Source organism: Trachurus japonicus, chromosome 3 (assembly GCF_045865225.1).
Source record: "Trachurus japonicus isolate A0001 chromosome 3, Traja_1.0".
NCBI lineage: Eukaryota > Metazoa > Chordata > Actinopteri > Carangiformes > Carangidae > Trachurus > Trachurus japonicus.
The window spans coordinates 35771678-35799662 of record NC_140909.1 but is presented as its reverse complement, the minus strand read 5'-3'; the positions used below and the strand labels follow the sequence as shown (position 1 = coordinate 35799662).

At 42.5% G+C, this 27985-nt stretch overlaps 1 protein-coding gene across 1 annotated transcript; it reads right to left on the bottom strand.

Moving 5' to 3' along the window:
- Positions 1 to 65: 65 nt before the first annotated feature.
- Positions 66 to 27513, bottom strand: dok4 (docking protein 4). Its single transcript, XM_085771627.1, has 8 exons — positions 27059 to 27513; positions 11588 to 11695; positions 10412 to 10526; positions 5991 to 6110; positions 4476 to 4665; positions 3251 to 3389; positions 2646 to 2763; positions 66 to 253 (listed from the first exon to the last, which is right to left on the bottom strand). The coding sequence occupies exons 1-8, from the start codon at positions 27122 to 27124 to the stop codon at positions 108 to 110; spliced, it is 1002 nt and encodes a 333-aa protein (XP_085627753.1). The 5' UTR covers positions 27125 to 27513; the 3' UTR covers positions 66 to 107.
- Positions 27514 to 27985: the final 472 nt, after the last annotated feature.

Here is a 27985-nt window from a genome sequence, read left to right as displayed (position 1 = left end):
TTGTGTGTCTCTCTCAGTGTGTGTGTGTGCCTGCATGCATGTGGCTATATGGGTGTGTCTGCATCTTTTGAAGTGTCCACGTCCTCTTTTGTGAGCGCATGTGTGTGTCACTGTCCAGGGTAGGTGGGGTAGTGTGTCGGCGAGTGTGAGTGTATGTGCAGTTGGGACTGTGCACGTGTGTTTGCCAGGGGCAGCGTGGTATGGTGCTCTGGAGGCAGGCGGGTGGACAGCAGGTCTTCTTCTGAAGCGTCGCCTGCAGACAGAACACACACACAGACACACGGTGTAAGCTCAGTGAAGAGCAAGGTAACCGCTTCCCTCCGCTGCATGTCCTGACTCCACTTCACACTCATGTCAGAACTCTGATGTGACTCTATGAAAGTAGGTGAACTTATTTTTAGCACAAACAACTGATGAATCACATCAATGTAAGAGTTACAACTAGAAAATGTCCTCTGGGAAATTTTGATAGGATCACGGGGGGTTACTGACGGGCATACTATCCCTGTCAACATGGGAATCAAACCCATACGTGAGTTGGTTAGGTCCAAATAAAAACTGCGTTTTTCCTGCACTTTGAAGGGCTGGAAAAAATTATATTATAGCGAACAATGGAACTGTGTATTTTTTTTTCAGGTAAAACCTTTTTTAGGCCGCGAAAATAGGCCGTTTGTTTGGGTATGTTCACAACACTGTATGTTGTAAATCTCTGGGCAGGGCTATGGGCTGGCGTTGCTAACAGGAGGAGTGCAGAGAGTCTTCTACTGCAATTAAAGTACTTAGGGGCTATTTGTAGATCATAACCCCACTTTAAAAAAAATGCTACTATCCCTTTAAGGTCAAGAAAGAGCTGATCAGACAGACACATGATCATCTTTCACTGAGCACTGATATAGAGGAGCTGTAACCACAGTCAGTCACCTGAGTGTGTGTATGTAGCAGGGACCAGTGCTCGGTGCGATTGCCCCGTGGCCCTAATTAATCTAATACAGACAGTCACAGGGGTGTGTCACTTGGATCAACTTCCAGTTCATATTTCCAGGGTGGCCCTGACAGCTCATCACACTGCAACTTATGAAAACACATGTAAACATGCCTGGCTGCTGTTGTTTTCAGGGAACACTAAAACGTGATGACCATGCCTGAACACACTTTGTGTTGAATTTTTTTAACTTCAGTCATCATAAAGCACTGAACAAGTGTGTCTCTGCACTTTGATATGTCCCATGGAAACACTTCTGTTGTAGTCTGTGATACCTGTGTGTGTTTCTCTATTTGCTTGTGTTATCAAATTTAAGAAGATGTTGAGAATGAATGGTCTGCATGTGTTCTTTCACAAAGCAGTGTATTGAGCTCTCAGGATCACTATACTTAAAGGGATAGTTCAACATTTTGGCAAATTGGCCCATTGCCATAATCGCTATAGTCATAGCAGTAGGTTCATTACCTTTAATTGTAGGTGTAAGCTATTTTCAGTACGGCGGAGCGCAGCAGCTGGCTGCTCAGAGCTACGCTATGGAGGCTAACGGAATTTCTTGGTTTCCCTCATTAAACTCATCAAATTCAACATCCCAAAACTCCACAGCGCTTTTGTAGACAAGTTGTGACCTGCACAACCACCACGCTATGAGATAATGACGGAACGATACGAAACGGAGCCGTTTTCGAGGTAAATTCATACAAAACCGCTAATGCGTGTTGCGTTCAGGGACAGTTTTTCAGCAAGCAGTCTCCGTATTTACCCTGTATTTACCTCGAAAACGGCTCCGTTTCGTATCGTTCCGTCATTATCTCATAGCGTGGTGGTTGTGCAGGTCACAACTTGTCTACAAAAGCGCTGTGGAGTTTTGGGATGTTGAATTTGATGAGTTTAATGAGGGAAACCAAGAAATTCCGTTAGCCTCCATAGCGTAGCTCTGAGCAGCCAGCTGCTGCGCTCCGCCGTACTGAAAATAGCTTACACCTACAATTAAAGGTAATGAACCTACTGCTATGACTATAGCGATTATGGCAATGGGCCAATTTGCCAAAATGTTGAACTATCCCTTTAAAGAGGAACTATGTAAGTCTGGTCACTTTTCCTCTGTGTTGCTAACCCTTCTCCTGGCCATGTGCATTTGTTTACAGCGAAGCCGGTGAGAAATCAATCAATAGAGCGGCAGCTACATAACATTATATATCCTATACGATGTTACCATGTGTATATTTGTGTAGTTTAATCTGCCATAAACAAGATATTACAGGTTACAGGGTGAGTTTGTGTCACGGTGCGCAGAAACGAGAGCTGGGTCACCGGGGCGGCTGATCGTGCTGATCTTGCAAGGTTGGTTTTCAGCCAAGTGACACAATAAGTGACACGCAATTGAAGGCAGAAAGCCTTCATTCTCCCTCGTGATAAGTTAAGTACTTTTTTTAAACCATCACAATTAACTCCAAAGCTGTTTAATTAAGGTAAAAATGTAGCATAGTTAGTTAAGCTACAAATCCTGCATAGTTCCTCTTTAAATCTCATGAAAATTAAGGATTAACAGAATTAAGTAAAGTAACAAAAGCTGCACACAGAGTAGGTACAGGTACAATAAAACTGAGGAGTTAAATGCCATGCTGCGTATTTATGTGATACAGAATAAGAGTATGCAGCCTACTAGTGCCAGGATCCATGCCGGTCTGGTTTGCGGTGATGTGGTGCCAGTAGGCAGACCGGGGCAGGATGGCAGTGGGCGTGCAGGGATAGGAGCCAGGCTCGGAACCCTTAGACATGAGCTGAGTCAGAAACACACATTATCAGAGACTTAACACAACAGCAAAGAAGCATCACAATTTAATCAAGAACACCTGCAATGACCTTGTACTTAGCTGTTTCACAGGGAGCCTCAAAGAATCTGGGTACAGGATGGACACTGTACTCATACGAATCATCACATACCCACACTGTTACAGTCACGACAGTGTTACTGCTGTGGTACTCACATTTATTTACTCAGAGCTTGTATAACCCCTTACATCATACAGTATGACCAATGGCTAACATTTATTCTCCCTTTAGCTCTGTTTTCACTAACTGCCAATGAGCATTTTCTGTAGAGCTCCTTTAAAACTATACAACCTTTTTATCTGTTACCACATATCAAATCATTGACAAGTACAGCTTTAACATTTCTCAGCAATATGAACCTAATTTAATTCAAATAAAATTGTAAAGCTTTAATGCTTTTAAAGGCATGAAACTTGAGATGAGTGAGACTCTCACCCTGCTGTTTTTCTCCATCTCCAGCAGGACCTTCTTATGCTGGTCAGCGATGGCCAGTGTGGAGGAGTGAACCCTCTGGTAGATCTGCTCTCCCTCTCTGGTCTGGAAGGTGTAGAGGCCTTCGCCACTGTCACACATCCTGCATATAAGACAATAAGGACTCATTATGAAGCTGTGGCACACAACAGCACAGGCCGACACACAAGAGCTGCCAGGGAGAGGTCCAGATCGAAATGCTGTTTCATTCAGATTCTGAATTGGTATAGTATATACAGTAATAGATATAATTATAATGGATGGAATTGTTCACACATTTCATGTTTAAACCATAGACTGTATAAAGCATGGACGTAGCACCCGTGACATCAACCACTGGTTTGGGGGAGTCTGTTTTGTGATCCTACTACGGGCATTTGAACTGTGCCATCTTGGATTTTAGTAGAGTCTACTTTCCATATTTGGAGAGGTGCAGCGGTTAGCCGGCCGAGAACCCGCCCACTGAACTCGAAGCAACCAATTAATGGCCGGTAACTGTCTGTGAACTCAACGTAACCACGCCCCAATTTATGTATGATAAGTCTAAGTCTAAGTCTAAACAATACTAAAACAGTTGTGGTACAACCCCCCCCCCCCCACACACACAGTGTTCACGAAGGTGGAAACTATTGGTAGAGACCAAAAGCAAAAAATGTACCAGGCTGTAAATATGTTTTTTTAAGCTGTAAAGTTGGCTATTTTAACATGGGGGTCAATGGAGAATTGCTCACTTCTGGTACCAGCCCCCAGTGGCAGCCGAAGAACTGCAGCTTTTTGATCGCAGAAGTGGTATTCACTTGTAGAACCCACAACTAATGCACAATACAATCTGTTCATTGATTGAGAGTTGGAACTATTATATTGACTTTGTCTATAAAATTAATGACGGTTGAGGCTGGCAGAGGATTAGTTGTTGAGGATGCAAGGTGATGTGTATGTGTGTGTCAGAGAGAGATAAAGTGTATCCCTGGGCTTACTGACAAGTGTAAGTAAACACAGACATAGACAAACATACACTGAGTTCAGTGTTTCATCTCAAATACACACTGCTTTATGAAGGATGTAGTGTCTTTACCTCCACAATAACACTGTGTGTGTGTGGCATCTACAATGTTTGTAAACAGTGTTTACTCGGGACAGTGTCCTTCATGTGTCCTCCCTGTCCCCATCACACAACTACTCGTCTCACCGTCCGGCCTCAAAGGTGAAGCGCGTGGCGTCTCGTCCGTAGCGGCGCAGGGAGCAGAGCGGCCAGGTGACCAGCTTTGTGCGAGGGTTGTGAATGTCCCACAGGTAAATGTTCTCGTGGGTGATCTGCATCATGCACTCACCGTAGATGTCCAGGTTGGGACAGGGGAGGAGGAACACGTTAAAGCGTTCTGCAGAGAAAGGGAATGACAGAAACAGTGTCATGGAATCATCACTGAATGAAATAATAGTCAGTTTAGTCCTGGTTTACATCACACTGGGTTCAGGTTTTACTGTCCAGTGTGGCAGCAGATTTCACTTAGAACACCCAACAACCCAGTTTGGTCTTTTAAGGAAGACTGATGATAGAAAATCTTTGGTGTGTACAATGTGGGGGTTATATTTAAAGGAATACGCCAACCTTTTTTTTTTGTGTCTTGCCTCACTCGAGTCCATGACAAGCAGATAGACAACATCCTTTCGACTGTGTGTACAGCATAATACATCCATGGTGTGCAGTAACAAGTGTAGTGTTAGCCTGCCTCCACCTAAAGTCATCAGAGACACTTCTTCAGCTACTCTAAACGGAAACCGGCGGACCGATCTTCGTCTCAGAGCTGACAAAACTCTCCGGTAAGGCATCTTGAGCGGTCAAATGCCGCTAACGGGACGAGATCGGTCAAAACGGAGGGTTCAAGCAAAGACGCTTTATTTTGGTTCAAGCTAGCTACATCGAGGGTAGGTTAGCTTCCTATTTCAAAGTAAAAGCACAAATTCTATCGTCATGGTTTTCTGTATGTAAAGGGCAACGGGTGTTTTATTTTGTGAAAGTAAAGTGTGTTGGTCACAACAGCTAGCTTGAGTAGCGCAGAATTCGTCCGAACAAAATTGTAAACAGCTGGTATTTAGACAAATTAACGACACACTGCTGACCTAAACGGCTACTTTCTCGCTTAAAAATGTTTGAAATGTTGATAAAGTGTTACAGAGTTTAGAGCTAAAATGAAATCAGCTTCTGACTGCTGATTTCGGCTTAGGTAGGAGGCAGGCTAACACTATCTATGCACTTCCAGCGTTTGAGCTAAGCTAATTACGGGCGATACGGCTCTATCTCCCTTGTTACTACACGCACAGTCGAAAGGATGGTGTCTATCTGCTTGTCATGGACTCGGGGGTGAGGCAAGACACACAAAAAAATGTTGGCGTATCCCTTTAAGTGATGTAAAAATTAAAAGCAATTCACTTGATTCACATTCATTTGATGAGTACAGGTCAGGATATACTATAAACACACAGATCTATCCTCTGATCTGATTTGTTTCAAGCTTCAAGAGCAGCAGCAAGAAGATGAGCCCTCACTGGATTCCCACCCTGCAACGCTATCAGCTCTATTTGATAATGATCTGATCTGGAGCGCCCAAACTTAACACAGCATCACAGATCTGCTGTAGCGACAATCTGAAGCTTTATCTGTGTTAGTGTGTGTGTGGGTGTGTGTGTGTTGATTTTTAACTACCTGTGTGTTCACACTGGACCCCAGCAGCCAGCAAGTCAGGCTCTCCCATACTGATGTCATTGAGCCGCATGCCCAGACACTCAATAGACAGGGTCTTGAACCAGTCCTCAGCCTCCAGCTCTGGAGAGACAGAGAGAGATCACAGTTGTAAGCATTTAGGTTAATTCTGGAATATCAAGCTGCTTTAAACTGTAAAGAAATGATTATAGCTGCTGCGCAGCGATGGGTCGGGTCCGGGCTACTTTTGGGCAAATTTAGGCAATTCTGAGCAACAAACAGGAGAATAGGAAGACAAGACAGTTGTCCTTATAATGTCCAATTTGCATCAGTTGAGGATTGAACCCACAACCTCGGGAACCAAAGACCGTTGTCTATCGCACTGAGCTAATTGACAAATTGCATTCAACAGTGGCTTCACAAATGGAGTAAGCCATTCACTGTCGTGTAGGCAGAAAAAGAAAAATCCGTTTTTGAGGTAAAATAATGATATGTATTTGTCAAACATCTACTATGAGTCTAAGATATTAGGAGCCTTCGCACATGGTCCAGTCCAAGCTATTTGGATTTTTAAATTTAGAAGCTTGCTGTGATGCCACCATTAGGACAATTGTCTTGTGTTTCGTGTTGAGAACATTTGACATTTTGATCTGTCATCATCACCCTGGCTGGGTCTTGAACTCACAACCTCTGACACCAAGAACCAGCGCTTAACTCAGTGAGCTAATTATCTGGAAGTGAGACATGGTGTGTGTCTTCTCAAATAGACTCAGGGAGTCAGTGTCCGGGCAGCAGTTGTGAACGCAGATTTCTGTTATCTAAACAAAAATCTGTTAATACATAAATTGCATTTAGACAGCAAAATAGCTTGAGGACATCTGCCATTTCGAACTGTCATCATCATCATCTTCACCCTCGCTGGGTCTCGAACTCACAATCTCTGACACCAAGAACCAGCTCCTAACTCGCTGAGCTAATTAGCTGGTAGTGAGACCTGCTGTGTAGCTTCATTTATCCACTCAGGTGAGTCAGTGCCCGGGCAGCTGTTGTGATGAAATGGTCAAAATGTCAATAATTCAGTCATCTAAACAAAAATCTGATAATACATAAATTGCATCTTGACAGCATGGAAATGTTGGTGATTTGTTTTTAATGATAAGTGTTTTGCTTCATAAGAGAAAATATGATGTTTATAAATTCCAGTCTCACATTGACTGCAGTTGTTCCCATGAGAGCAGAATTCAAAATGTTCTAGAAAATTCAGTTTTTGAATTAAAATTCTGATATTTGCTAAACTTCATCAACCATGACTCCAGAATATTCTCATTTTTTTTCAGGAAGTTTGAAAATGTATTTAGCAAGAATTTGATGGTATATGTTTATAGTACTGTTTACAGTCAAACGTTTTCATGCACTGTAGGCTCAATTTTTGCTTAATCAAAAATCCGAGAAACAAGTTTTGTGGAGGACAGTCTGGAGATGCTCTGTAGCAAGTTTGGTGTCAATTGAGCAAAAATTGTGGGAGGAGATACATTTTAAAAGTTTTACAGTTATTGAAAAAAACAGAGTGATGGACTTCATAATTTGTAATGAGTTTAAGTGGACAAAAGTTTCAGCAGTATTGAGGCGACATTGTGGTGAAGTTTCAACACTGTAGCATCTACCGTTGGTTTGGTAGGAATTTTTAAAGTTTTTAAATTTAAACGCTTATTGTGCCCCCCCTGGGAGGGGGGGGCACATGTCCTTGGAGTTGAGTGAATCTGGCATGGGACTGAACCTTTGTGCAAAGTTTGGTGAGTTTTCGCCCATGGGAAGTATGACTTCCTTGGAAGAAGAAGAAAGAAAGAAAGAAGAAGAAGAAGAAGAAGAAGAAGAAGAAGAAGAAGAATTCCTAGGAATACAATAGTGTCCCGGCAGCTTAGCTGCCCGGACCCTAAAGAAGAAGAAGAAGAATTCCTAGGAATACAATAGTGTCCTGGCAGCTGCGCTGCCCGGACCCTAATGACCCTCTACTGGCGCTTCCATACAGTATAAAGGTAGATGTTAGACGTTTGTGTTAAAGCTCCATACAGTATAAAGGTAGATGTTTGTGTTAAAGCTCCATACAGTATAAAGGTAGACGTTTGTGTTAAAGCTCCATACAGTATAAAGGTAGATGTTTGTGTTAAAGCTCCATACAATATAAAGGTAGATGTTTGTATTAAAGCTCCATACAGTATAAAGGTAGATGTTAGACGTTTGTGTTAAAGCTCCATACAGTATAAAGGTAGATGTTAGACGTTTGTATTAAAGCTCCATACAGTATAAAGGTAGATGTTTGTGTTAAAGCTCCATACAGTATAAAGGTAGATGTTTGTGTTAAAGCTCCATACAGTATAAAGGTAGACGTTTGTGTTAAAGCTCCATACAGTATAAAGGTAGATGTTTGTGTTAAAGCTCCATACAATATAAAGGTAGATGTTTGTGTTAAAGCTCCATACAGTATAAAGGTAGACGTTTGTGTTAAAGCTCCATACAGTATAAAGGTAGACGTTTGTGTTAAAGCTCCATACAGTATAAAGGTAGATGTTTGTGTTAAAGCTCCATACAATATAAAGGTAGATGTTTGTATTAAAGCTCCATACAGTATAAAGGTAGACGTTTGTGTTAAAGCTCCATACAGTATAAAGGTAGACGTTTGTGTTAAAGCTCCATACAGTATAAAGGTAGATGTTAGATGTTTGTATTAAAGCTCCATACAGTATAAAGGTAGACGTTTGTGTTAAAGCTCCATACAGTATAAAGGTAGATGTCCATGTGTAGTGTGATTATAAAGCAGCTCTAGGTTCTATATTAATACTGTGAAAGTATCAAAGCCTCAGTCCACAGAGAAATGCACACAGCCTGTATTCAGAAACTGAGCCTTAAAACCAGCCGTCAGGACTTCTGTAACACTGTTCTTCACAGACTCAAAGGAACTGGGCAGATCTGGTGTGGTAGCATTCACCTCGTAGAACCTAGAGAATGTGTTTGCCCCCACAGCTTAAAAGTGAGGAACCCTCTGAAGTGTAAGAAATATCAAAGGGGCCGGCAAGAAGGTATATAAAGTAGGCTTCTCTGCCAGAAGTGCACTAGCACTAGAGTACTAGTTTTTTCTCCATAAAGGAAAATAGAGCCACCTCAGCCCTCAGATGGTGTGTATCACCTCTGGATGGAGTTGCCATTCCCCTAGTGGGACGTCACTACTGTCACTGCATCAAGCTGAATCTGTCGACACCTCCCCCTGCTGCGCCGCCACACCCATCATTGGCGACCTCGGTCTACCAAACTGACCGCGCGACGTGTTGCGCCAAACAAAACTATCACTGTGCGGGGTTCGCCACCCTGCGCCACCTTGTGCTGCGCTGGGAAACTAGAGCCCATTGTGACACATCTGACATGATGTGTGAAGCAGTGATGGAAAACTTATTGCACAAATATGCTCGTCTTGTCATTTTTCTATTTCTATTAATGTCCATTCCGCCCCAAGGAGATGCTGCCTGGCTGTCTGCCTTTGTTGTCCATATCTAAACGCGCCATTCGCTCATTGCAACCAAATTTAAAAAGAAAAAGAATTAGCTGAAGCTGAAGCAAGAGGATAAAGAAGAGTATTCCCTGATGCTGGTAGAAGATGTACTCTCCTTCAGGTCATTTGGGGTCATTGCATTAAACGCTTGAGCATGCTCCGTCAGGGAGGATGATATAGAACTACACTGAGATGGTTTTAGTTTTTATGCACAAATATATCTTCTTATGGATTAACACTTAAAATGAAACACAGGAGCAGAGGAAAGTCTGGGACCCTCAATGGCAGACACTGATCGAGTTTTTTCTCTTGAATCACTCACAGCAAATAGGAAATGACTCTCTGAAAGGGGCAAAGGATTGATTTTCTGGTATAACAGTCACTTTGTATGAAAGTTATTATTTTGATTAGCACTGCACTCTTAGAAATGTGATGATCTATGCTCATTTCAAACCAACATGCTGCTACAGCTGCGTGAATGATGGCAGACAGATGGCTGTAACACCTTTCAAAACTGTTTTTTTTTTCTTCTATATCCCACAGTGGCTGATAAAAAGTTCTTTTTTTTAATAAGTGTCAACAACAGCTCATTGTGGTGGATAACTGACGTTCTGAAAGTCAGTGGTTCTTTTTGTTCTTAGTAATCTACAGGGAGATAAGTTAAACTTAGTTAAACTTACTACATATTTTGTGGTGAGGTCTGAAAGTTTAGTGCAAAACAATGACTCCAGTATTCCTGTTGATATATTGGTCATTCATAATATATTGGTATCTGTTTGTCAGACAGTAACTAATAACTGTGTGTGTGTGTGTGTGTGTGTGTGTGTGTGTGTGTGTGTGTGTGTGTGTGTGTGTGTGTATGTGTGTGTCCATACATTACCTGACTCACAGGTGAAGGTGCGTGAAGTATCATCTGTAAACACAATGGCCACAGCCTGTCGCTTGGTATCCCGAGGCAACCGTGTGATATTCTTGACATTGCTAATCTCTGTCACCTAGGTAACAGGTGGAGGGTAAACACAGATAACAGTGTAAATCAGTGAAATAGGTTTTTTCTTGTATCCACCTTTTTTCCGAACGTCAAAAACGTAAGCCTGTTTTGCCGGTTTTGCTCTTCCAGTGGAATTGTATGTTTACGTTTCCATGGTTTCAATAGTCGCAGTAAATGCATTGATTTTTTTTTTTCCCCAATGAAAATCTATAAAACGCATGGATCATCACACCAGCTTTTAACAATGGATATCACGCAAATTGACATCTGTGTTAAAAGCCAGTGTTAATAGATCCATGTGTTTACCGCAGCTATGACAACGACTGAAAACCATGGAAACGTAAACATACAATTCCACCGGAAATGCAAAACCGGCTTCCAGTTTTGGCCATAGATGACGTTCGGAAACTTGTGGATATAGAAGATGAAACAGGAACTTGAATAAGGCTGATCAAAAACACCACGTTACTGCACGCACACATGTTATTTTTCTGTCAAATTCAAGGTTATGGTGGCACAAAGATTTAAAAAAAAGTGTGTCTGAGAGGGTTCAGACAGGTCATCTTTACTGTGGAACTGCAGAAACAAAGATCAAACCACTCACTAAGTTCTCTGAGTGAAATAAAGTGACAGTAAAGACGATCCAGTGAAGGACAGGTGATGATGATGAGGAACAAAAGGTGTGGGCGTGTGGGCGTGTGGGTGTGAATACAGAGAAAAAGCACTGTGGATTCTCAGAAGTAAAAGAACCAGCAGGTTCTCAGCGTACTCTCTAAGTGCTGGATTGAAGGCAGCTCAACTTCTGCAGTTCTAAAATTCAATTTGTTCAATGTATGTCCATCTTGACCGACCATCGAGGAGGCTTGTGACACCTACTGGTGGTCTTGAGATCCCTTGTCAGTGGCTTTAACCCCAATTTACAGCTCAGCTCATGTGAGCCTAACCACTATTGACAAGGAGAAGTCCACTTGCCTTCGCTTCAGCACTTAAAACCTACAAGAATCAGACTGAGCACTAACTCCTGTCAGTGTGTCCTCCTGCCCCATGCGTCTGTGACACACACACCTTAGGATAGGCTCTGATGTAGGCAGACTTCTCATCAGGGTATTTCTCCAGACGACGAGGTCCTTTACTGGACGACTTCTTAAACACCAGCCAGCAGCGCCGATAGATCTGTAACACAGAGAAAGAGAGTGTGTGTGAGAGAGAGAGAGAGAGAGAAAGCGGTTTAAGCAGATTGAGTGACCTGATCTGCCCTGGGTCTTTGCCTCAGGCTACAATCAGACTGCCCTTGTACCTTCTACCTGCTGGAGGTTGTTGGGGAGTATACAGAGACTGTACAAACCACGTTTTAAATCATTTAATTTACAATTAACACTGCCCTTAATAATATAGTAGCTTTCTTTGTCACAATGATGATGAACATAGTATCAGATCAGGTGTCAATAGCAGAAAGAAATACTGAGTAACATAGATAGATAGATAGATAGATAGATAGATAGATAGATAGATAGATAGATAGATAGATAGATAGATAGATAGATAGATAGATAGATAGATAGATAGATAGATAGATAGATAGATAGATAGATAGATAGATAGATAGATGGTAACCCTTGACTGAATCAGTTTTTATGGCTTTGGAGCTCAGTCTATCAGACAATGATGATTTGATTTTCTTCAGTTATAGATTGTGTTAACACCACATAACAGCTGGTTTGTTGTGTCATTTTTATGATTTGCTCAGCAGGTCGTCCAATAATCAGAGGGTTGGCGGTTCGAATCTCACTCTCTCCCAGTCTCTGTCGTAGTGTCCTTGGGCAAGACACCTTACCCAACTTGCCTTGTGTGAATGTGTATGAATGATCATGATCGTGGTCGAAGGGACTGTTTGGCGCACATTGGCAGCCACGCTTCCGTCAGTCTGCCCCAGGGCAGCTGTGGCTACACACGTAGTGTGAATGTGGTATGAATGAACAATGGTTACTGTACATGCTTTGGGTATCGGGAATTTCTTAACAATACTTCTTGCTATAATTCTTATAGTGCTCTTACTATGGTGAATTTATGAGGTGTATGTATGTGCTATGTTGTGGGATATGTGCAATATGTGTTATGTTATGGGATTATGTGCAATGCATTATGTCTTGTGTTTGCTGGGTTGATATGGCTGAGGTGTATTGTTTTTTGTCATTGTGGCCATCAAGGCATTTATGGCGCAGCTACAGAGAAATAAAAGTTTATAAAGTTTATCGTAGCGTATCGTATCGCATCGCATCGCATCGTATCGCATCGTATCATATCGTAACAAGAAAAGTGCTATATAAATGTAATCCATTATTATTATTATCCATCCTCCACAACCTCCTCCTGACATGGACTTCTCTCTTCATCACCACACTTCTCCTCCTGACCACCATAGCTCACAGTAACCTGCTGTATCAGCCAATGGGCTCTTTCTTTCTTTTTACCATAGGACAGTCTCCTCGTGTGTTTTTCTACGAGCATGCTTCTACCCATGCTTAGTAACCCAATGTTTGCCTATCAAACGGCCTATTTACCTTAATGTCTGCCTGCCTGCCTGTCAGGTTAATTTCATAGTTGCTTCGTTGATCATCCAGTCTGTGAGTCCTCGAAGCTGTTATCAGAAAATGAGCCAATTTAGTCAATTTGAAGAACAAATTACCGACCATCATTCAAACACCTGGCTGTTCCCTTACTTCTGCTGCCAGCACTTCACTTCACAGATACACCAACACCACACGGCTTCGTTTTCTCACACTTTGATGTGAGTGAGCCCCTCTGGAGTTACACCAACCCCAAACTGTTTCCCATCAGTTTCATCTCTGAAGCTGTGAGAGGGGAGCAATTAGCACTTTTTCCATCTTCCTGCTCAGTCCCACCCACTCCTCTGTCTCCTCTCTTTAACTTCACACAGCACTCCTCACAGCTCACTGTGGAGACGTGAAGACTTCAAACAGGGGATGGTGCAGAGATACAGAGGGGCGAGACAGATGAGGAGGAGGGAGACGGGTGATGGAGGGATGGGCTGAAAGGAGACAGCAGGAGTAGAATAAAACAATGACTTCCTGGAACTGATTATTTCGTTTTTTTCTTTCTTTTTTTTCCCCATATCAATAAAAAAAACAGAGCATGTTTGTGAGGCATGTGAGAGGGCGAGTGTACCCTCTGGACAGGTGTCTGGTATAACACAAGGCCACAGAGACATACAAACTCCACACAGTGGACAGTGACTGATGTGTCACCCATCATCTCTTATCATGTCTTGTCACTATTTCTTTTTACTTATCTTCAACAACCTGCTCCTGCCTATAACTCTAAATGAAGTTCATCTATGTGTACATGTGTATACTTACATGTGTATTAAGTATAATAATCTATAGGCACACATATATAAAGTATGATCCAGAAATATGTGTGTGTGTGTGTGTGTGTGTGTGTGTGTGTGTGTGTGTGTGTGTGTGTGTGTGTGTGTGTGTGTCTCAACAGATTTATTCTGAGATGGTTCATCTCAAGTGTCCTTGGGCAAGACACTGAACCCACACTTCGGTGTGAATGTGTCTGTGTCTGTGTCTGTGTCTGTGTCTGTGTCTGTGTCTGTGTCTGTGTCTGTGTCTGTGTCTGTGTGAATGGTTAGACACCATGCGCAAAAAGGTAAGCGCAGTATGAATGTGCATCAGTGAATGGGTGAATGTGACCAACAGTGTAAAGCGAGTGGTCCCAGAGACTAGGAAAGCACTAGGCCTATGTGCAAGTCCATCTACAGTACCATTCACCATCCATTTGTCATTTTGATTGGTTGTCAGTCTAAACAGAGCGGATCTGCGGCGGTGGAAAGATTTGGTATCCTAAGAGAGAGCAGGGGCTGTGGCTGTGGACCGTAGCTGTGTCTGCTCAGGAGCCGTATGCTTCTGAGGCTTCATTAAAAACTGCCTGGCTGCATCACAGCAGCACAAAAGACCGTCCCATTTCAAAAGCATGTCCTTCTCCTCTGGCAACAAAGACTCCAACAGGTGGATTCTGTCTTGGCTGAAGGCAGCTATCCCAAGGCAGCAAACAGTGGTAGAGAGCCTGAGGATTACACTGTTAAAGTACAACTGTTAAAACCAATGACCTTAAAGGTTGAATATAGAGAATGAGCAGAATACCACCATCTATTGATCAAGATAGACAACAATAATAACATAGTAGCTATGTATAACACGCCGTTCTGATCAGAGGAGCACAGAGGAAAAGAACTAAGCAAGCTAGTTTTATTTTAACCTTCATTGAGTGAACGCGAGAGCGCGCACCAGGCAATACAGGACTGTTTAGGCTGTAAAATGTCCTAAATGACGTTGTTTGGAGTAAACTCTGGACTATATCCCTTCAGGACACTTGGATTGCAGTGGACGAGCAGTGTGGAGGAATATTAAATGGTTTTTATAGTTTTATGGATGTTTTTGTGTCTGTCTCTGTTACTCTCATATAAAGTTTTTTGTTGGATTACGAACCCCCCTCCCGGGTCTCCAGATGCACTTTGAGGAATAAAAAACTACTCTGGAGTATTCATCAGCATGAGGGTGAGTCACTTATGACTGAATTTCATTTTTTGGTGAACTATTCAAATTCCGACATGTTTGTTTACAGTGTGTGGGGAGAGCGCGATGAGAGGAAGGAGGCGGAAGTCACTACGGCAACACAGCACAGCCCAGACATGAACGGGGGCTGTATAGTTAAAGTAAAAAATGTTTTTACGATTTACATGTTTTTAACATCGTCCTAACTAAAGAATTACGCACATGCATGCATATGATTGATAATCCATCGATCCACTGCTTTGTTGAAAACAAATGCACATGACCGGGCTTAGCAAAACAGTGGAGAAGTGAGCCCCAATGGTGGCTACTGGCTGGTATGATGTAAAGAGGGAGTCATTGTCGAACCCGTCAAAATTTCTAAAGACTAAATATCATTTTTTTTATGGAAAAGCGATACTTTTATTCTGCACACGTCTAAACAACCCGTGGGTGAATTATTTTTGAAAAAATATAGCTTTTAATGAGCATTCTCCATATTCAACCTCAACAACACATCATAAATAAAGTTTTAAGTTGTCAGAGTTGCTAGGCGACAGGACCACACTTCCATTGGTGGCACAAAGCAAAAAAATCCTCCATGGATTCTGGTTTGGTTTCATAATCTACGGTGGCTCAGAAGGGAGGGAATCATCGACAGAGGCTTCTACATGATCTGGCCCCTGAGATGAGACACAGCCAATAAAGGCCAGACCTCCTTCAGTGTTTAGGTTTAAAGTCAATCTGTGTGTTTAGACCGGGAGACTTTATTGTCTCCTAAGGGAACAATAAAGTGTGTGTGTGTGTGTGTACGATGTGTCTATCTACAGTGTGTAATCACATGCCTCCTGAGCACAGGCACATTCTAGGGATGGAAGAGCTGCATACAGGCATGTGTGTATTGTTTGGTTCTTGCTCATAGTAACTGTCAGTAATCTTAGCAACAAAACCTTCTCATGTAAAAAGCCAAAACTTCTTTAACAACCTGTTCAACCTGCAGAAATGTCAACATAGAACTCCGAGATACTGAAATGTGATCAAATGTGATAACAGGCCACGGTGGCAGGAAGCCAGAGAACCTAGGGTACGCATATCTTTATCTATATACTGTATGTCTATCTTTATACAGTAGATATATTGGTGTAAATCAAACAATGAATGTCACACTGTTATTTTTGTGGTAGAATAATATGAGGGGAGAATATGGCACAGAAAATTAGCAATTGCATGAGTTTAAATTCACCAACATACACACACAAAGAGAGAAAAACAGTAAAATGGCAATAAAATTAGCAGCTGTGGCAAATAGACTTACGATTAAAGTGCCCCTTAAACTTAGTCAAATGAATCACAGAGCCTGAGGGAAAAGAGGACGAGACAGAGCAGCCCAGAGGACACAGAGAGATAATGAAGCAATAATGAAGGGAAGACAAATCAATACAAGACACTGTGAACTGCTACAAGACTGAAGGGGAAGAGAAATGACAGAGAGGACACCGTGGTCATCGACAGAGTGGAAATGAACATCAGTCAGCTGCCTATAAATCAAGCTGATTAGCATCAGGAGATTCATGCTTGTAGAAACGTAACACGCTGACATTTTATTTTAGCTCAGTAGAAAACAGAGTTCTGAGGGTCTGAGTTTATAAGAAATGATGTCATATCATTTGATGTCTCAGGACAGTTGGACATGTGGATGGAAAGGCTCAGCCTATCCAGGCCACAGCTCTGTCTACTGAGGTTACTTGCTGTCATTCTGACATCCCACCATTCCGCTATTCCAACATGTGAACATCCCACCATTTCGACAAGGCTTTCATTACACGGAAATGTGCGTTACTCAACAGGTGACTCCCTTCTTGAAGACATGCTGATAGAGGAATACCCACATGGTTGTGCATAATTACGCAGCAGAGCGCAGACAGGGACTAGTCTGCCTGTCTAGCCTCTACCTGGTCTTTTTACTAAACGTAACCAACTCCTTTCATCATTGCCGCTATTAGAGCAATTGTCGGAAAGGCAGGATGTTGAAAAAAAGAAAAAAATACCGTCATTCCGACCTTAGGAAATGCGGCTTTAGTCACAGGTACAGGTGTGCTGAAGTGGAACCTGTGCTGAGTTAAGCTGCTGGTGTCAGGCAGAAGACTACAGCTCCATTCAGAGACAGTCCTCCTGTCCCCAGGAGTCTGGACCTCTGAGGTGAGGTCTGAACTCCAAAGTATAGGATTCTGAACTTGTACCCAGGGGGCAAAATCCCAGTTTTTTGGAAAACAGACACGGAGCGTTGTAAAAGGTTTGACACCAGAAATGATATCTAGGAACTTCAAGGATTAAAACCTGGGTGGACAACCTGGTCAACTAGCTGCTGGAAAGCTACAGGGGCCAAAACCCCTTTCTTGGATAATTTTGCTGGCGAAATTATGTAGATGCAAATATTTAGGTACTACAATGGCATAAATAGTCATACAGCTATAAAATTTGGCAGAGAGTATCTTGACATATAGGGGGAGGCATGAAAAAAAGATTCTGGGGTTTGTTGCAACTCAATTTTAAGATATCACCCTCAACATCCCAAAAAAGACAAAAAAATAAAAGTACTGTTCGCCTGACAAATTCTCATGAAAATTATTATTTTTCAGCACTTTATGGAGAATATTTATGCTTAACATGTATATAGAATTTATTTATTTATTTATTGATTTTAATATTGTATCTGCTCCCACTTTACCTGCCCAGGGACTACAGGCGGAAATTAGCAATTGTTGCTATAACCTGGCTCAAAGCATCTCTTTTTGTTTTACAAGATTAATGTTTTTTGTGCATTGTCCCTGTTTTAAATAAATAAATTCATTCATTCATTCATTCAGAAAACTTCCTTAATTCATAAGCTTCCGTTTGAGTCCAAGATAGCCTTTCTATCTCAAAAGCCCCACTTGCTGTGGCCAACGGTCTTCTCTGTCTATCTGTTCACTTTGAGGAAACCAGAAATAGAATGTTTTCTGATCATGTCAGTTAACATGTAGTCTGGCCTCAGGTTTTAATCCTTGAAGTTCCTAGATATCATTTCTGGTGCTTTGCCCCCTGGGTGTTGAGAAATCTCCTTGCTTTGGCAATGTATTATGTCTATGGGGGGAAATTCTAAAGGACCACTGATGGGAGGGGAGTATATTATTTTGCTGGTCAGTTCAAAATTCTTTAACTTTAGCTGGGACTATTGGAACAGAGAGGCAGAGCTGAGATCGGTATCTTAGTAAACACTGCAACAGGCAGCTTCACTGTTTCTCTGTTACAGTGAGACACGTTCTTCTGCAGAGCCGTCACTGTTGACCAACAACAACAACTGCACAGTGTCAATCACGTCTGATTGGATGTTGGCAGTAGTTTGTGAAGCAGACAACAGCCTCTCCCTCCTCATTAGTGCCGCGCCTGTCAATCACAGAGGACACGGAGTTCAGACAGGCTGCACAAACAAGCGTGACCTATTCCTATCAGATCAGACGCCGCGTCTCCCAGTAGGACAATCAGCTGTGAGCGCGGCACATCGATCTGCTGCTGCAGAGCCTCAGGGAATGCTGCACCCCTCTGTCCCCACCGGCAACGTTACAGCTTGATCTGATCTTACCTTACCTGCTTCATTAACCTTCGGGCTGCCTCCTGTGCTGCACTGTCCTACAACATCATCACTAATGCAAGTAGAGAATAGAATAGAATAGAATAGAATAGAATAGAATAAGTATATGATCCAGCAGCAGCGCCTCTGGAATTGTCCAGATGCTATTTTTGGCAGTGACTTTGACTACAGAGGACAAGGTCAGCACAAAGAGCCAGCAAGATAATGATTCTGAGTGATCATCTGAGCGAGTGAAGGTGTGAAATACATGGAGTCAATTATCCATTACAATTTGGTCACATGTGGTCGACCACAACCTGTTGCGTATCACTGAGTTACAGTGATGACATAAGCATCATCAGCATCATATTCTGTCATTGGAGTGGAAAAGTGCTGTGCAAGAATTTCTCTAACTAACTAAAGCCATTAAAAACATGTTTGAATGATGGATTTCAAATAATTTCTGTTGAATTTAGAAACAGGTCTAAATTAAACATGACTGACATGTTATTTAACATAGAGTTGTACTTTTAATTGCATGTTGCAAGTTGCACCCAAGCCTGTTGCCATGCGCTGTGTGTTTGTGTTTATGGTTACCATTTCGGGATATATGTATAGAAATATTATACATTAGTTTGTCAAAAGCAATTATAGACATAGTCTATCTACCAAAACTAATATAATCCTATACTGTAGCTGCATCGTTCTGTCCTTACATCTTAAAAAATCTCCTGTTAAACCTGTCCAGACTGGGCAACCTGAATATGCAGCCTGATAATCACAACACAGTCCCAAGACCAGATGAGGATATAGGCAAAGAGAGGGGGGGGGGGGGCTTGTGGAGGAGCAGGGGGGCAAAGTGCCTTCAGCTAAATCTGACTGTTGGATCAGGTAGCTCAGGTTCTACTGAGCAGGTGAATCCTTTTAGAAAGGGAATTGCTAACAATAAATGCCTTCAGGGCAAATACAGCACATCTACACTGTAAAAACTGGTGGGTGAGTGTAGGATTTGTGGTTTTATAGCCACTGATGCTCTTGTCATTCAGTCCTACTGCTTCATTTCAGCAGCAGGAGTGGGAGGCATCTGTTTTATTCAAACTGGTTGGTAAACCAGTAAAAACCCAAAGAGTGAATAATGGATTAAAATATATTGACTGTTCCTGCTCCTATTCAACAGTACGTGGCTCTGACACAACCCCCAACCCTGCCATCTCTATCCATCCACCAGATGTGTTTGATTTGAAGATGCAGTTGCTGCTGACTGCTGGGCCTCGTAGGCAGGTCTCTAACTCCACCATCTGATCACACACTGTTGTTGTTCTGCTGCAGTGTGTATATGTTCCTCCACACCAAGCTCACAGAAGGACAGCCAGCACTAGCAGCAGGTAGCAGTTTTGAACAGCTGAGCATGGCCTGCTTAGCAACATTTTAGCTTTTGAATTAAAGCAGAAGTAAGCGATCCGGTCGTTTTGGCTAATGCTGCGTTCCAGGCAGGCTTTTGAAACCGTAAATTACAGCTTCAAGTCACGACTTACGACTTTGTAGCGTTCCAGGCAACCCACTCGTGTTTTTCCGACCTGTTTTACCTGTGAAAGTCACTATAACAGCCACTCGTAACTTCCGACCCGTGAACTCGTACCAGATCGAACTGGTACGACTTCACAGGTCGGAAAAACATGAGTTACGAGTTGCCTTGAACGCACCATAACGTCTTGTCAGCCGATGGAGTTAGCAGCCCCCGCCCTCGTCATGGATCTATTGGTCCTCGTCCCTACGTCACCACATTCACGCGCATCCCTTGGCTGCACACACAGCCCTTCATGCCGTTCTCTCTCCTCATTGGATAAAACTTGTAGGATACAAGAAAAGTTTTCTCCTCGGCTCAGAGCAGAGCAGAGTGACTGACAGACCCGTGTTTCGGTCCAAACACTCTATGTAAGTGATTGCTGTCGGAAGATATAACTATTTAAGACTTATATTAACACAAAAATATCGCTTACTTCTGCTTTAAATAAGTACTGTAGTTTTTAATGAGGTGATCTGCACACTGCAACAGTTTCAACATACAAAGTGTTTGAAAAGTAAGACACAGATGAGTGCTTCTGTGTTGCTGAGCTGCAGCTGCTTCACTCACAGAGCTGTAATCTCCTCAGAACATCCCATCATGAGAAATGAAGCCCGTGAACTCCTGGGATGCTGGTGTCATGCTTTAAGTACAGCTCTCTCTATAATCAAACACACACTTGTCTGGTCTAAGCAGCATTAGCCTCTTAATCTCACAGTCTGGAACACATCCAACACTTCAGAGTGTTCACATTCACACAGACATTGTAGTGCCACTGGCACAACACAAGAGTCCTCACAGACAAAAGACAGCAGCTACATCTAAACATCTGGACAGATGGTGGAACACCTCTGACACCGATGCTGTAAGTGTAAACCATCTGAACGTAATAACTTCATGTCTAATCAGTGGTAGGCTGGTTAAAGAAGGTGAGGGAGGAGTATGGTATCAGTGAAGCAGGAGCGCTGAGGTTACTGTTAGTAACTGTACACTAGGGATGTCACGATTATAGATTTTCTTGGTATGATTATTGTCAGAGAAATATTCACGATTATTATATTCAATAATTTTACAACAATATGAATGTGTAAAATCAAATTTAGTCAAAATATAATTGCATTACCAATAAACAATTATTTAAAGTATCTATTAATATAGGACCAATTATTAATTCTTCAGAGGAAATGTTTTAAGAATTGCCGTTTTTTAATCTTTTTTTTTTCTTACAAATGAGGCGCTAACATTTAAATTCCTACCAGTTCAGTGTTACATTGTAGGTAAATAGACATTAACATAATTTAACCCAGTAACTGTATTTACCTTTACTCTGGGGTACAAAGCAAGGTGGTCAATATCCCGCAGGTGATGATTAATATCGTTCATAATGTTCCGTAACTTTGCTTTCATTCCGTGCGAGTTGCGTTGATCTGCCGACATGGTTCCAACATCATCTTTTTTGAAAGTGACGGTGTTTAGGAACCTTTACGATTAAATAATTGTGGCGTTAAATACCGTGATTAATTGTGAAAACAAGTAATCATGACATCCCTACTGTACACTGGCAGCTTGCACGTCTTTGCTCGTCTGGGGTGTTTTCCTCTGGCTTTGTTGCTGCTGTTGAGATAAATCCAGCCGGACTGTGGTAGTCCATCTCCACAGCCTGGAGGAGGACCTCAGCTGTGTGAGTCTTATCTGCCCCAAGGACAGAGGGACTAACGCAGATACCCCTCCTCTCACCCCCTTTCTTTTCATCCTCTGCTTCTCTTCTTCCTTTGTCTCTCTCACTCTCAGCAGCTCATCCTCCAGGGTTCAACGTTTCACACAGACAAATCTGAGGCTTATTAAGACCTTGTTAATGTTATCTAAAAAAGCAAGGCAGATGTTTGATTTCCAACTTAAAGCTGCACCAACACCATGACTATGAGTATAGAATATGACTGCAATGCTTTCCCTCACAATTTACAGAATGTTTCACTGTTGTTCAGATTATTGTTAAAGGACAATTCCAGGCAAATTTAACTCGGGGCTGTATTTTCCTAACATTTTAGATCTAAAAGAAGGAATCTGAAGATTTTCAGTTGCTCCAGGGGAAAGACACTTTACTAAATCCATGGTTCAGTGCATATTACAGTTTTGATGTCACAATTTATGAGTTCATTTTGATATACATTGTTATTGGGGTCAATAGCAGTTGATATTCCTACGGCAGCGATGAATGCGAGTGGATGGAAGTTCCGCTGTTTAGGCTGTTTACATCCCTCAAAGCCACATTTTGTGACAGCGTCAGATGGCTACTCAAACATGCACCGAGAAGTTTGTTTACTTCAAGCAAGCTGACATGTTTGTAAAACTAGATCTAATTCAAAGTCTCGCAGAGTCTCGCGCGAGACCCAAGTTGACGTACTCCTATTAACCCCAATAACAATGTATATCAAAATGAACTAATAAATTGTGACTTCAAAACTGTAATATGCACTGAGCCATGGATTTAGTAAAGTGTCCCTCCCCTGGTGAACATTATCCTCCCAAACTGAAGACATTCTGTTTCCTCAGGCTTCAGTCAGGATGCTCCGTGAACTGGCAGCAGCAGCAGCAGCAGCAAACAGACCTTTTATTGCCTGTATGCCTGCAGATGCCTATTGTACCATAGTGGTGGTGTCATGGTGTGGCCTTTGGCAATAATGTGGATGCTGACAGTGGCATGATGAATAGGGAGGCACACTTCTCATTTTACCAGTAGAGCAATGTTCCAACTGTGACCTGTGGTCGGGAGCTTTCGGCTGGAACTGAATGAATGAGACTGTTGTTACAGACAGACATCGTGTCTGGGAGCAGAGCAGCCTCTCCTCCGCACTGGAAGGGGAACAGCTGAGGTAGTTTGGACCTGTTATTAACACAACAATTTCCAGATTCAAGGACTGTCCAAATGGAAAGAAGCCAAGCACTGAGGAGTGGAAATACCTGGACCAGGAGGAACATAGCAACCAGGTCCTTGAAAAGTGTTTTGATGAGCAAGTGGGAGATGCCATAGTTGTCTGTCTCTCCTTTTTACACTCGAGCGCACAAACAGAAGCATGATAAATAAAACAAACCCTTGAATGACTGTGTTTTACATGAATCTAAAGAATGAACAGAGGAACACCAGGAGTCATTATCCCCTTCAATGATTCATATCTGAGGACACATCCACAGGGCGGCAGCTGCTTCATGCTGACACCAGAGCACTGCCTCACTACACATCCAAACACACAGGCAGTCTGCTGGCACAACTGGCTCGGGGAGGAGATGGGTCAAGAGAGCAAGTGAAAAAGAGAGGGATAGATGACAGAGAGAAAGTGGAGGATGGGAGATAATGAGGCAGAAAAAGAAAAGTGAGATGTGAAGATGGGAAGTGCTCTGGGCAGAAAACCAAGAGAGAGAGAGAGAGAGAGAGAGAGTGTGTGTTCAAAACACACAACACAACGATTCTCCCAATGAGGGACATACTGTACCTTTTACCAGCTTCAACTACAACTATAAAGTCAAATTAATTTGTTGTATTAGGCTATGTCACAGGCCAATCACCAGGAGCTATTTAATATGTATCTATGTATATATCAGAGAAACTGCAACACGACAATAGGCCAATGGATAGATGATTCAGCCCCGAGCTTCCTGACAGGACTGAAAACAAACAGTGTCACATTTCAACAGCACGACACAGACAGAGGAGACAGAGGAGTCGGGCCCTTACACAACTTCAGCAGGAATCATCATCAGTCTTTAATATCTAAACAGTCCTCCTTTATTATGAGAATCATCACCTCCTCATGGTTTTTTCCTTCTACCAACCAGCCAAGTTACAAGCTCAGTCTCTTCTTCCTGAGGTACAACACTGGATAATGGTCAGAAATGATTTTGCAAAACATTATGGTGGACAGTGAAGTTGGTAAATGTTTCATTTCATCAGACAACTGTATTCACTGTTCAACTGTGTCATAATTCATGATATAATGAGTTCTTGAGATATGGGCCAAAACATTTGGCCCATCTGGCCATTAACGTCTTCATTCTTCAGCCCATGACATGTGGAAGTTGCAGAAAACTCCCCCATGTGCTCCTGAGATGTCACAGTCATGAGAAGGACACAGAGACAGAACAAAGCTCAGAGATCCTGTGTCCTGGTGCTGGATTAGCAGCTATGATCTGAGCACAGAGGTGAAGGAAACCATCATCCTGAAAAAGTCGCTAGTACGATTAGTTGGAAATCTCAGACAAAGTTTGCAGATTAGCAGATTCCATTTTCATGTTGGTTCTAAACCTAAACTATTGGTAAATAAGCACTTTTCACCAAATCTTCCACCAAGGTCTTGCTGGTCAGCTCGTCATGTGATGAGACTCTGCTACAACTGGTACAAGACACTGAACCAAATGGACTTTATGTCTATGAAACATTTTTAAAACAATGGGCAAGTTATGTAATATGAGTGAACACTAACACCCTTTTTCTCAAATAACAAAGAAAAGACTCAAAACAAGTTTTGTTTTTATTTTATGTAATTTTGTCTTTAAATGTGCATGTCACTGCCCAAGTGGGAGTTGATCTGTTACCTGCATATTACAGTAATAACAGTTTGTGTGCTGTAGCATCACTTGTGGATCTCGTAGCAACAGCCTTTAAACTAACTTTGCAGCGTTCTGTGTTGTATTCAAGGTCTGACGCCACAAAAAAAGCCAGTTCCAGAAAACTGGCAGGACTGAGTCTTGTTTGGGAACAAATTTTTGTTCAGTCATTTGTGGTTGTGGTTATTGTGGTGTGTGTCTCTGTATGAGGGGAGGGTGTGACGGTGTGGAGGAGTGGGGGGAGAGGATCTGTATATTTTTTAATTGTCCAGAAACATAAATATGAATGAATTCATTAGATGGTGGTATTCTGCTCATTCTCCATATTCAACCTTTAACCTTATATTTAGTTTTCTAATTGTGACCTGGTTTGGATTGACTGACTGATTGATTGATTGATTGATTGATCTGACAATAAGAGCTCAGAGAAAAACACACGAGGCACCTTAAGAATAAGGTGGTATAATAAAGTCCAGGTTTGCCAAAAATGAAAATCAAACACATGATCTCCCACAGGCCATTAACCCATCAATGAAGCTGAAACCTAAGGACAAGAAAGTCGTTTGTTAATATCCTGAGACTTCCATCAGTCCTCTCAGAGAGCTGCACACCATCCATCCCAGCGGCTGGGAGCAGTGATAGCAGAGGAGACCATTATCTGAAGTGAGCTGCTGAACAGCACCTGACTAATTGATCTGCGCTCCTGTCCATAATATGACTCATGCTAAGTTGAATTCCACAGCCTACACCCTATAACTGTGACTCAGGTGCCCTCATTAGCATTCCCCATGTAGCCCAGGCAGCTCAGACAGTCACTCTGTTTAACAAGAGGTCACATAAAATATACGGTAATATACTGCACATCCTGAGCTCATTTAGTTCATCTAGACACCAAATCTGTCAGCTCCTCATATACATTTGTTTCATACACTGTTTGCCTGCAGTGTCGTGGAGTTGCGAGTACACATCTGCAGAGGGCTTTTAATTTGAAACAATGGTACTGTATCTCTGACAAGGGGAGAGGGGGAGAAAGTAATAGAAAAAGAGAAGGACGGGTAGGTACAGTATATCTGACTGGCATTCAGTCACACACATCTTAAAGGTAGAGTCTGTAGGTTTGTTTGTTTGTTGCAGTTTGTAAACACAACATTTAAACCCTCCTCTCAGGCTCAATTGCCCCTGATGACAGCCATCGTCACTCAGGACCGATCCATGTTCACATGGATGGAACTCTTCTCCACTTCAACCTTCAAAGTTCTCCTTTGAATATTTGCTACTACCACCAGGCCCACACCCGCCTAGACTTCTGTGCTCACGGCGGCGGCCCTCCTACTCATCACAGCATAGCCCTGGAGGCACCTGTTGCCGGTGACGGCCAGGTTTGGGCCCACCATTTCTCCCAGCTTGATGGCCTCCAGTCCCTGTGTTTTATAAACAAATCCCTGCCTAGAAACATCTGGACTACACCAAAACATCAAAACGCAGGCAGAGTGGGGGGGAACTCAGCAGACACAGTCACCACCACACATGAGTAGAAGCCATTAGGAGATGATTAAGCAGGATTTATTTTGACAAGTCTATATTTTATTTTTTTCAGAAAATCCTACAGACTCTACCTTTAATTTCCTGTTGACAGTTCATCTGACCACCTGAGTGCTACACCTACAACACCCAGGTACAACTTCTTTGTCATTCAGAGTGTACACCATAGAGCAGTCTAATACAACTCAGATCATTTCACTAAAAGCAAACTCATTTTACTCCAGGCTAACTCACCATGGTTACAATCAACAACAGCTGTGCTGAGCAATAACACCACACAGCAAAATATGGGAACACATGGCTCATAATCTGTGGCTTCCTAACATTTTTCTGGGGAAAGTGATGAGAAGAAGTTTAGAGACTGCAGAGACTTTTCTCTTTTAGCGTTTGCAGAAATGTTCTGTTTATCGCCACTTGTTTACACAGAGGCTTGTTTATGCCGTTACGTGCAGCGGCTGTCGTCCGTCTGCCGTCTGCCCAATTTCATGTGAATGCAGCATGAAAAATACGATTGAGGTGCTTGCGATATACAACCACAATACTAGATGGGAGTAATTCCTACACAATGTACCTTTAAACAGTGGATCAGGTGGAGGCAGCTTTCACTGTACTGACTGTGGTGGCAACAAACACACACTCACCCCCAGCTTGCGGCTGCGCATGCGTACGTAGCCCTGCTTGACGATGTCGCTGAAGTTGGAGGCCATCTTCTGAGGGGGGGTAACCTGCTGGCCGTCGCCGAGGAGACCATCCAGATGTTTCTTTCCTCCCTCCACCAGTCGTTTGTGTTTCCGCCCACCCGCTCCCAGGCTCCCAGCCTCTTGGTCCTCTCTTTCACTCTCAGTCTGGTCTATCTCTTTAAGGTCCGTGTGCAGCACTTCCTGCTTCTGTCTGGACGCCGTCTCTCCTCTCTCGCAGAGTTCTCACATCTCCTTCCGTCCTTCAACTGCTCCTCCTCAATCCTTTTGTTCTCCTCTGCTGGATGGTTTTCCTTCCTCCTCTGCCTCTCCCTCCTGTTGTGTTTATCCTTTGTACATCATTTTTTTTCATTCACTCTTGATCAGACGGGTCTTCTGCATCACCTGGTTTGGTATCTCTAAGACACAGACAGACAAAGAGAAAATGGATAAATATACAAGTCACACATACACACATACATGTATACTGTATCAATATAAGAGTGCATGTAATTGACCTACAGAGTTGGTCAGGAGGGAGCATTGCAGTGACTATATTTATCAAAAGGGGGTTTAAACTGTTCTCTAATCAGTGTGATTACCCATCATGCAAAGCTTCTTATACTTCCTGCTTCTACCTTGTTGAAGCTCCATTTCAAACAACCATCATGAACTGAAGCTGTACTGATCTGCTTTTTCTTAATGCCAACAACCTTATGTGTTGAGCTGTCCCTTTTTCATTATTCTTTATTTTATTTTATTTTGTACTCAACATGCTGTTCTCCTATCCTGGCTCATCTCTGAATTATGTCCAAATCTCTGATATGGTCTCCTATTGTGCCACTGGACACTTATTTCCTCCAGCTGGAGAAGCCATCATCCAGTCTTCCT